Consider the following 12,028-nt stretch of genomic DNA (forward strand, 5'->3'; position numbering starts at 1 on the left):
TATTGTTTTATATTTTTTAACTTTGATCGTAAAAAGAACCTCCTGATTTACAATAACTGCACTCTATAGAGGATGCTAACGTTGTGCATCCCAAAGCAATGAATCAAAATTAATATGGAAAAATGCATAAGGAAATCATTGTATATTTAGATTCATCCATTGCCATGAAGGATGTAAATTATGGCTTTGCTCGCTTAGAGAAGGAATACTTTTATTCCACTTAGATAAAGATGGAAAAAGAGCAATGAAACTTAATGATAAATAGACTAGGATGAGTTATTCAATTATTCTATAGTCATATGTGGTTGTTCCATCAATCAGAACTACGATTATCAAATAAGTGGGCCATGGTGTGCAGAAACTAGCGAAATGCACCAATTGCTTCCACTAATTGGACATATGGAAGGTGGGAAGATAAGGATGTAGTTAGCAAAACTAAAATAGTGGAATATCATGGGTCTGCTATTGTGTAATAAATAATTTATTAACAATGATGTTATGAATAATATCATTGTTATTAAATGAAAGAAACAACTGTCACTCAGACAAAATTTTACATTTAGTTTTTAACTTTTTATTTGTAACCACACACATGCTGGCCAAACCTCAGCAATAGTGTTAAATAATGATTGCATGTATTTTTTATTTTCTTTCATTTTTCTCATAATATTAATCAAAATAATAATATGGACATTAATGAAATCAACTCTGCTGGTGATTTTATCATTTAATTGTGCGAAAGTTGTATTATGCATGCAATAATGATGAAAATCCTTAGTTTATGATAGTCATCCAAAGGTTTTGAGATTGTTTTTCATTTGTTGTTTTGTAAATCAACATAATGTATGATTCCTGGTTTATATGTATCAGTTTTACATCAACTTCATGGTAGAAAACACATAATAATCTCTGAATGGACTGTGCTTTTATTCATTAGGATGAGTCCTAGAGAAGTACATAATTCTCTCCATGGCTATAGATGATTGCACCTTGAAGGCATGGACTAAATCCTCAATAATCTTTATCATTTACATCCCATTACTCTGGTTTGAAAAGGATGTGTCAGCTTTTCTACTTGAGTAAAATGACCCAAGCTGTTCAGCGCCTTATAACTAAACCACTCACTTGAAATGCAAGAAGCTAATAGAGAGGGAGACCGCAAGAACCACTTCGTGGAACTTAGTAACCCACTAGAACTTCCAATAATGAAAAATGGGAGTAAGGCAGATGACCAGGGTCCACTGAAACTGAGAATTTCATGTCACAGACTAGAAAGTCAGAACCAAGGGTCTAAAGAGGATAAAGTCGATATAGAAATTATCAACATGCTCAGAGGAATAAGCGAAGAGAGCCTGTTCGGATAAATGGAAGAATTCCATGAAAGTAGAAGATAAGAACTTGGGTGAGAGTAATGTTGATTGAGCAGTAATCATATTGCTACACAAGAACAAATGAGGAAGGCCATAGCATTGGAATATTAATATTTTAAAATATTAGTAGGAAATAAGTCTGCATGGAAATCTGGGAAGTGAGCAAGTCCTGGTTTAATAAACTAAATTCTTGTTGGCTAGACAGCCTACCCCAAAAGAGGACTGTGTTGATTTACCTTTTGGTGCTTAATAGACGGGACAAAATGGGCCAACTGCCTTCAAACCCAAGTATGCGTTTAGGTAGTTCACTAACGGTTCATTATCAGGGGTAAAATCGATCATTCAGAATGGCGATTCGTTCCGCAATGTCATTTGGGAAACATTACAAATGTGATTTTACTTACTTCCTAGTACTTCCCTTCCCTAATAATTTTGTTTTGACGTACTCAAGGGGTTAGGTGGAAGAAGGGACTATTAGTCTCAACCTCGACCAATTAAGTCGATAAATAAATATATACTCTGTTTAAAATCTCTCTTAACGCGGGACAAATATGTACGTATGTACATATATAAATTCCTTTACATCTCACTTATATTCCCTAAAAACAAATGCGCTCCCCCGTAGTTATGCCGGTTTGAGAACAGAAGACAATCGTAAAAAGTTAATATACAAAACAACGATGGCGCTAAATAAGAATTAATTAATTAAGCTCTAGACGTAGAAATTTGAAAAGGAGGCTCAACAATTTTCGTGTTTAAGCAAAAAATACTGTCCTGTTATTTGATAATAGAATACGTTGGAATTCATTAAACATATTTTTTCTACGTGAATTTTGAACCATTCAGCATGTTGTTAAATTAATAATGACCTTCCTTCAGGCGTCACCTTTTGAAAATGTCTCTCTACATTACTGAACTTCGACGCCGATTGTTTTGATAGTCCTCATTTTAGCATCGTCTATCTTTGAGAGTGAAATTCATCGAGTTTGCCAGGATTTGCCCAGCGGAAAAGAACACGTACATGGTTGTTGTCACAAGGAAGCTAGTAAAGATTCTCTGATTCCTATGCACGGTTTGTCGAGGTAAACCGTGTACTTTGATCGACGAGTTATGTAACTGTACAGTATTTGAATTTCATACGCCTTCAAGATTTTAATGATGTGCTATTCATTTCATTATATTCTACTGTTTCGCATTTTCATTCGGATATTGTATTGGTAGGCGGAATTAACAAGATTTGTTTTCAACCGATAATTTTCATATGATATTTCGTAAGAGGGGTGATCCGTTAATGAGGCAATGAACTTAGTATTCACTAGCAATTTATTTGCTGTTATGTGTACTTTAAATGAATAATTCTCTTCACTTCTTCTCTTTGTGATTGCTTTAACTATAAATTAAGTTCTTCTATCATTTAATTTTGTTTTGAAAATTCATGTAAAAGTTTACATATTTTAAACAAAATGTATATATTTTTATTTCCCCAACAAATTGATGACCGTATATATGGTATTTCCCAAAATACAAGGAAAATAGTTAGCTATTCCATCAACATTCAAACTTTTCGAAGTACGCGCTATACAAAAGTAAGTCCGACGAGACCGCTAGAGTGCTCTGCCGTACGCGCATACTACACAAGCTACTCAAGCTCCGTAAAAGACTTTACAGACCTTGATACTGCGTGGCCAAAGGGATGCCTCGCTTCAATATTCCGGGAGGATACTGTGGAAGGAAGCTGGTTGAGTATATGGAGGAAAGTTTGCGGTGTCTTATTTCAGCATGATTGGAATATTTCTCATGCATGAAAAATTGGGGGTAAGCCAAAGACTTGTACATCCCTAATTTTGCGTCAGGAGTAGTCCGATTCATAACATTGCAGTCATTAGTGTAAATCAAACAACGGTTTTAATCCAACTAATTGAAAAATAAATGTGCGGAGCTCATATGGTCCTTAGACCCGGGGTGAAGATTTAGGGCTATGATGGGGGCCATTGTCTATTTGAAAATCTTGTAAAAGCAGTTATATAGAATATTCTAAAACAAGGCCAATGATTAGAATTACGCGTTGTAGTGTATCTGCCGTTGCAATCAATCGCTTTATAAGTCTTTGTTCTCGCCAAATAATGTGTACTACTTTAGGACGGCGGTCACTAATGTGAAATAAATATTTTATAACAGAGAAGCACCATTCGATTAATATGAGCATTGGTAGTGAAACACTTGGATCTTAAATGGATTGAATCTTACTTCACTATCGAGGAGCAAATTAAGTTATCTCAGGGGTGCAAAGCTGTGCTTTCACTAGTCCGAAATTGTGTCGGGTCTTCTTAACATCAGATTTATCCCTAATTAAAAAAGACGAATTGCATACAATGGTCGAAAAAATATCGGAAATGGTATTACAACAGGGACCTTGAAGTCCAGTTGGTGGAGCAATTGGCAACTGATCTGCGGGACCCGGTTTGATACCGGAATGCCTCTGGGCATCCTCAGATTTTGTAGGAATCAAATCTTCCTGGGGAAAATAGGAACTATATCCCATGAACACGGTTATCAGCCTGACGGTCAAGTTAGGTTTGAAGGTGATGGTTGAATTCACCCAATTCTAAGGCCAACGGCTTGTGAAATTGTCACATTATGGTAGAGGGTTTTCCTGGTTTCCCAGTAAGTTCTTGTACCCGAAAAATCACACGGCTCGGGTGGCGCTGAAGGTGCTCAGAGGCCCGGGAACCTAACCCGGGTTTTCCGGTGTGTAGGCCTACGCTCTACTCCTGGACTACCACATCTCTTTTTACACATAATTGTTTCCTATATGTGAATTACATGGAAAGGAAATGTGTTCTCCTACTCTTATGGGTGGATTTCCGCCTCGTTGGGTATACTAGGTGACACCGACAGACCGAGTTGATAATAATGGCATGGTATGTCAGTACTACAGTCAAGCTTCAACAGTCGCGAGGTGGCTTAAGGGAGTTCGGGATTCATCCCAAGCGCAGAAAAGACTGGCTGGCATTGAACTTGGCTGCTCGGCATTTGTGCTTGAACTGATTAAAAAAATGTGTATTTCAATGCAGGGTTATCCAAATTTTTTGTAGTGTGTCAAACGGGGCTTGGTATTTTAGGAGCAGTTTAGTTGTAGTTCCTGGGTCAATCAAAAATGTATTTGTAAGTATGTATGTGTGTGGGTGCAGGATATTTGGTTCATCAGGATTCATAGAGACCTCCACGAGGAGCGAACAATTATTTTTCCAGCCCTCACCGAAAAAGTTTCCCGCCGGGTGTTCCACCGTCCTTCCGCCTCTTTTTCATATGGGGTCAAGAGAGTGCCTCTGACACCCTGTTCCAAGGAAATGTAACTGACACGATTGACTAGATTTACGAAATGAACGGAGTAAAAGTACATCGGAAACCACTCGATATCGGATATAAATTTATCTTTCCCCGAAGATAAGAGACTGCATACCGGACATCGCATTTAGAAAAAACTGCTGACCCTATGGTGAACAGTTGCAGCTGTGCATAATCAAATGTGAGATTTCTTCATAATATCTTATCAATTGTCAATCAAAACGATGGCAATTATTCGTTCTTATTAGAATCAATCTTCAAATTCAGAAATTCCCAATTGTTGTCCCTCGTATTGTTCATTATTACGCCAAGGAAAGTTCACTGAACGGGTTACCTTCGCCGATGGTCTTTGACCTTAGCCTTGCTGTGTCTGCCTCCCGATTGCCCCCAAGTACGGTGGTCATCTCTACCGGCCGACCTCAGCTAATACTTTCAATTTTTTATCATCCCACGTGGTGAAGCACCAATTTTGTGTGTACTCTCAGTGCTGCAACAGCGCTCCGGAAAAAAGTAAAAGAAGGAAATGATGGACAAACCTCCCCCACTCCTTTTTCTGCCCAAATCGGGTCATCCGTCTTGCCGACCAACGCAGACGTGCGTACCAACGGAATGAGCGTCCGAAAGTAACGGAACGGGAAATTCTAACCCGCCAATACATACCAAAATATATTTAAACACAGCGTTACATTGGTACGAATATAATCACTCGATTATTTAAACTTTGCTTCCTGTAATGGCTCTAACTAAGTTTTGAATGGGCAGCATGGGTTTACGTTACTATTAAATGAACAACAAAAAAATATTACTTTGAACTACCGTTTGACCGGGCTTATTTTTATTCTCACTTAAAAATATCATATGGCAGCTACCTTGGTATAAATAACGATTGGATTACAATTACACTATTATTGGAAATTAGTGCTGGCCCTACAAGTATCAAACTTCTCTTAATTCGCATGTGCGTTTCAATCATCAAGCACTTGCGGTACTAAACATATGAAAGCTGTATCTGTCAAACATCAATTTCCACAGTAGCACTCAAAGGAGGGTGGATCTTTGTTTACCATATAAGGAGAAGTTTACCTAATTTGGCAACAGCGACTTCTAAATATGGAAGTGGTAACGTCCTCACCTCACGACAAATATCACTACGCCTAAAATCTAGTGCCCGTGTTACTGGCGAATGTGTTTATTTTTCGTATAATTTAACTTTATCAAACAATAACTAATACAATACGTTTATTTTGATCGACATATAACCTTATTAGTTTAATTAAATTAGAAGGCTCAAGAGGAACTATTTTTTCTCCATAACTCATAGTGTCATTTGCTCGGATGAAAGGCACGTAGGTCAAATTACGAATGGAAGCGGTGAAGTGACGATCGTGCAAGGAGGTGGTGGTAGTGATCGGAGGCTATACGAAATAAACGTTCTTCCTGGATTTACCAGGCGGAGATGAGTAAAAGCGGATTATTAGTTTGTTGATTGCGATTATGCCCCTCTCTGTGGGGGTATAAATTCTATTTTAAAAATGAGTTACAATATGTCGTTGTTAAGTGGAAGTGAAACTTCGCCGGAAATGTATGGCCATGGTAATAGTGGAAATAGTAGACCTTCAACATCTTTAGGTGTTACTGGGGTTACTAGATCAGGAATACCTGCACCTGTGTCTTGCAGTGGTCAAGGTGGAGTGCAACGAAGTCTTAAAAGAACGTCCTCAGATGCTGAGTTTGATCAAAATGTTGTGTCAGCTCAACAAAGTGGGATGGGCCTTGTTGGTGATTGTGTCGGTGCTCCTGATATTGCGGACGATGCATTTTCGCAGTCCCACCAGAAAAAAACACCTCCACCTAATGGTAAAAAGACTAAGGGCCGTGTCAAGATTAAAATGGAATACATCGATAACAAACTCAGAAGATACACTACATTTTCTAAAAGAAAGACAGGAATAATGAAAAAGGTTAGTTTATTATTGGTCGCCCGTTTGTTTATATGACTGTGGTAATTTTCAATCGCCTGAGAATTATTGTTATTTAAGCCGTTAATTTGTCTTGAAGTGGATGCGATTCTTGGTTATTTCAACACGCAGCATTTGTCGCATTAATTTAGATCGCATTGTGGCCTTTGGAAAACAATGCTATATTTAGGTGTTAGCAAAATGACCCGTTTACGGCGCTGAGAATGATGTCGTTTATGAACTCCCTTCTGTTTGCCAAGTCCAGCACATGATTTCTGCCACCAGCAGAATAACTATATTAAGGATTGAATTGGTTTGTTTCCTTTTCAGTTTATGTATGTGGTTGTTGTATGAATGTCTTGAGTTATTCAAAAGGCTAAATACAGGAAGCACGTGCCACGCCATGGTTCGTACACCATTTGCTTGATTTATTAGTCTCTTCACCAGAAATAATACTTATTGATTGTAATGAAATAGTTACCTATTGCTCTGTGCTCAGAAATGGAGTTGTTTGATTTCAAAGAAATAAGGGAAGCGTGTATATGATGGCTCACAGCTTGTATTCCGAGTGTACCGACATATGCGGTTATTGCGACGTCACGCAAGGCAACTTCAAAATATTTATTTTTATTTTCAGTTCTGTTTTGTCACCTATGGTGGGATTTCTCAAATTTAGTGCCTAAACACGTGTGTATGTCGTCTGTGTGTTTGAACGTGTATTTGTGTCTGCTGGAGAGTCACAATAGGCCGTGCTGAAATCCTTTTTTTAGTATATTCACCCAAATAATGAGAGCTGGTGAGTAAGTATTCCGATTGCAGCAAAGGACTGTCAAGTTAAATAGAATTCCGTATGTTTATATAATGAACAATCTGAGAATTTTGTTTGCCGCGTACATTAAAGAAACAATGGTAACCTGTAAAACGAAATGGGGTTCAAAGGAGATTGATTACAAGCAACGAAAGTCGTCACAAGGATGGCCAATATTCATTTAAATATGTGGTTAAGAACTGAAATTATGGATATGTTAGCTACACTCCGTGAATGTATTCCTATCCAATATTTTGTAATGGAAGCTTTCTCGAAGAAAACTGTACTAGTTGCCTCATTTTCATGTCTCAATGGCTTCTTTTCCCGGGAACCCATACTTTTTTAGAATTACTGCGGGTGAAGATCAATTAAATTTCAGGCTTATTTTTAGCTATCCCTGGTTAAAGAAATGAAAGGGGAAGGTATGCCGTGTTAAAAAAGTAAATACTTTTGTCATTGTTGGTATTATTAGAAAGGCGTTGTAGATCGATGTCATAGGTTTACTTTGACTTCCCCATTTTTATAACCGTGTGTGCCTGAACCATGTGGCGATGTTTTCCTGTTTCTTTGAATTATTAAAGTATAGATGTCAGTAATTAATAACTACTGTTACTACCTCTTCATTTATCATTGATCTTAACATAAGTGGATTTCTATCAGTTTAAATAAAAACAGCTTCACATATGTTTCTGAAAACACATAAGTTAATCAATTTCATTATGTATGGGTATTCACTGAATTAAATCATTGCTGTTATGTATAAAAATAATGATGAAAATGTATGGAAAAACCACAAGTCCACTTACATCTTTTCACATGCACTTCAATGAATCTTTTTAATTTCTCTGAATAGATTCAATGATATTTGTGTTGCAAACAAATTATATTTTCATGTGCCTTTATTGTGAATTCACTTAGTTGTGTCATTGTTCAGTATTGTCATAAACTCTCGGGGAATTCAAACGTTAAAAAGGCCCTCTCCCGAAGTGTTGGTCATTGAAATCCCATATGGGGAGCCCTAATGAGATTAGCGCTTATGATGTTTTAATTGTAACAATCTTATGAGGACCGCAATCTATTACGGACCTATTAGTTGAGTGCTAAAAATATCAAGCCAAGCCGTACGAATGCTACATTTTTGGGGCCTTGTTGTAGGATTTGACTTCATTTTGCAGGGAGTCATGGTTCCTGCAAGATCTTAATGATTTTGTTTCAGTTGGAGTCTATGGATGCTCCAAGTAGTGTTCATTGTGTAAAGAAGGATTGTGTGTCTCGTTCAATGATTCAGGCGTATGAGCTGTCGACCCTGACGGGCACCCAGGTGATGCTGTTGGTGGCCAGTGAGACTGGTCACGTGTACACATTCGCCACGAGGAAGCTGCAGCCGATGATCACCTCGGAGGCCGGCAAGGCGCTCATCCAGACGTGCCTCAACTCCCCAGACCCCCCGCCCTCCGCCGCGCACCATCCCGACCAGCGGATGTCCGCCACGGGCTTCGAGGAGACTGAGCTGACGTACAACATCGCCGAGGAGGAGCAGAAAGTAAGGCAGATGGTGTACGCCGCGGCTGCCGCGGCACAACAACAACAACAGCAACAACAACAACAACAGATGGTACACCACCAACACCAGGTGCACCAACAGCACCATGTGCACCAACAGCACCACGTGCACCAACAGCACCACGTGCACTTGCAACCGCAGCCCCAACAGCAGCCTCAAGGCGTGCTGCCCCCACACCTGCACCACTATCACCACCACACACCCCCCCACTCCCACCCGCACCACCACCACCACCCTTCCCCGCACCAGACATCGTCGTCATCTTATCCCCCTCCCCCCTCGCCCACATCCCCCTCGCTGCACCTGCAGCAGCATGGCATGGCATGCCCCAGCCCCACTCCCTCCTCATCCATGTACCCTCCTGTGCCCTCACCCCACTGCGCCTCCTCCCCCCTGCCCCTCTCCTCCCCACCTCAGGGCCACCCCTCGGCACAGCCCCCCTCGGCCTCTTCGTACCATCACGTGCCTGCCCAGTCCTCACAGAGGTAGTAGGCACCCCTCAGGTATTGCCATCAGGAATGGTGTTTCCCCAAATGTAACTCAAATGCATCACATTAAACCACCTCGGGTCTTTTGATTCTACAGAGGTTGATTCATTTTCATTGCTGCACTAAATTTTATCGTGGTTAAAATTTCTCTAGCATCATATGGTAAGAAGTGTTTGGCATCATCCAAAAATGCATCATTTGTCTATGGGAGAGTTTGAGAGGATAGGGTTTGGCTATCCATTAAGTTACAGCAAACAAAGGTAGTATGATTAAATCTTTACTACATCATTATGATTGATCATTCACCCGCAAGTTTTTGCATTGTGACTGAAATGGTTAATAGCTGAGGGTTATGAAATGTCATTGCAGTTTTGTTTTTTATCAGATTAAAACGGTATTCCTGTTGAAGAATATTTTATGTTTGTGTAATTTTGTCCGGCCATCAGTTGATGAACAAATCTCTAGTTGACGATGGGGCCACAAGTTGAACACAAGCCTTTAGCTACTGCAATGATTGCCTGAATAAAATATGCAGTCAAGAGGATAGCTGAGCAATGTGAAATAATTAAGGATGTTTAAAATGACTGAAAGCAGAATAATATCATTTATGAATGATGCCTTTCACAGTTATACAGCTCTGCGAGCTAATGTAATAATAACTATTTGAGTTACCTTATAACGCTGTGGTTTCAGAAACTTATTTAAAATTGGCAGATAACATTGTTTTAATTGGGATCGTAATGAAATACGTTTTTGAAGCTCTAGATACTTAATTCTTGGTGGATAAAATACCAAGGTATTCTATTTTAGTTCTTATGAAGCCAAAATTCATAAACCTGTTTTTGATGTGAAAGTATCTACTTTAACTGGAATGAACCATAACTAATTTTGAGTAATTTTTGTAATTTTTTAAAATTCAGTAATTTTGAGTAATGCATATTGTTATGAACTTAAAAAAGCAAATTTATTTTTTTGTCGAAGTTCTTTTGTTGTTTGATTACTTGGCAGAGGCATTAATAGCCAATTGCTTAATATTTACTTTGGTTGCTAGCTGGAGTATGCCCCAGTAAGATCTTAATTCTTCTTACCATGTGATTGCACTATAATTAGCACTCCGCTGTTTGCTTTACATTTGGGTAAATACTGTGAGGCTGAGGGGAGTCCTCCATGTTTGATTTATTTTACAGGGTTTCCAGGAAGTATTTTTCATGCACTAAGGTGGCTAGTCACCGGTATCCAACGAATTTCTCAAAATCTGTTGATACCTCTTCCTAACTTTTGTTTACCTCTTCCATGTCATTCATTAGCTCCTTTCATCCCAGTTGTGTGTGCCCTACATTTGGGTCATCATCGGCCCTTTGTCTTTTATTAGTTCTCCCATTGAGAAAATGCACAAGATCATCCGAGTGGTGTGAGACAAGTTTTGTGTTTTTGGGAATCTTTGAAGGTGGTTTACGTAAGTAATTGAATTACTCTATCATATTGATTATTGCTTCAGAGGCATGTTTATTGCATAGATGTGGATAACTAACCATGTCTAATGGCCAGGGAGGACATTGATGATTCAGTGATGGCACACATACTGGCTCATTTTTATGTTGTTGATTGAAGTTTTACATGCTTTAAGTTTCACCTTATGCAACAAGGTTTCAGAGACATCAGTACCTTTCAATTGAGTGTAAAAGATTTTTTGTTGGTGTTTTGGTGTGTTTTAAAATAAGCTTAGGGAACAAACGAATTTCATTCAGTTTGACTATAAGAATAGTAGTTTGTTTCATGTGTCTGTCTGTAAGTCTCTCTTATCTCAATTTGGTGAGTGGTTGGACAGCATTGCTTTGCAGACCCTCCCACAGGCACAAGACAATGCCCCTTGTGGAAATTTCATTGTTTTGGCTGGATTCATGTTCTCTGCACGGGGAGGAGAGGAGACGATTTTTCTGTCTACCCATAATGTAATTATGTGGTCATTACTTGATTTTAATCTGCCATGTACCTGAAATTTGCTCTAGATGTTGAAGGATTTTACATTTTAAGCTAGTGGTGTTTTTAATTTACACCATTTCTTAACATTTTGTTGAAATATAACAATTTACAGAACGCTTGATTTGAATTCTAAAGATTAAGTTCATGCATATATTTCTGCCAGAGCCGTGTCTAGTTGTGCATCTCATCTATTATATTTTTCTGACAGTAATTTCCATTACCATTTGCGGAAATGACTGATGATATAAGTCAAAAGGAACCTGTATCTAAATTGATATTGGAAAAGACATATATTCTGAATAATTTATGATCTAATATAATATACTACTGGACTTGAAAATTTCACATAAATGGTGAATTAGTAACTTTTTAACTGCAGCCAAAAAAAGTGGCTTGTGAGCTCCGTACAGTTTTGGCATTTTCCATTTCATAACCTCTATTTTAGATCCAATGGTGGCAATGAATTTATGCTCTACCGTTAAGGGATGCCGGCAGAGTAAAATCTGAGT

General features: G+C 38.6%; 1 protein-coding gene across 3 annotated transcripts in view; it reads left to right on the forward strand.

Moving 5' to 3' along the window:
- Nucleotides 1-3,096: 3,096 nt before the first annotated feature.
- Nucleotides 3,097-12,028, forward strand: part of LOC139691357 (serum response factor-like) — a 66,086-nt gene continuing 57,154 nt past the window's right edge. The window contains exons 1-2 of one of the 3 annotated variants that reach the window (XM_071589142.1): nt 3,097-3,185; nt 8,773-9,099. In XM_071589142.1, the coding sequence (XP_071445243.1) occupies nt 3,150-3,185; nt 8,773-9,099 (363 nt within the window). In that variant the 5' untranslated portion in view covers nt 3,097-3,149. Of the gene's footprint in view, nt 3,186-5,936; nt 6,680-8,772; nt 9,100-12,028 lie in introns of those variants that run through there. The other 2 variants (XM_071589139.1, XM_071589140.1) reach the window with 2 other exon arrangements.

Source organism: Hetaerina americana, unplaced genomic scaffold (genome assembly GCF_022747635.1).
Source record: "Hetaerina americana unplaced genomic scaffold, ioHetAmer1.1.p SCAF_33, whole genome shotgun sequence".
Classification (NCBI taxonomy): Eukaryota; Metazoa; Arthropoda; class Insecta; order Odonata; family Calopterygidae; genus Hetaerina; species Hetaerina americana.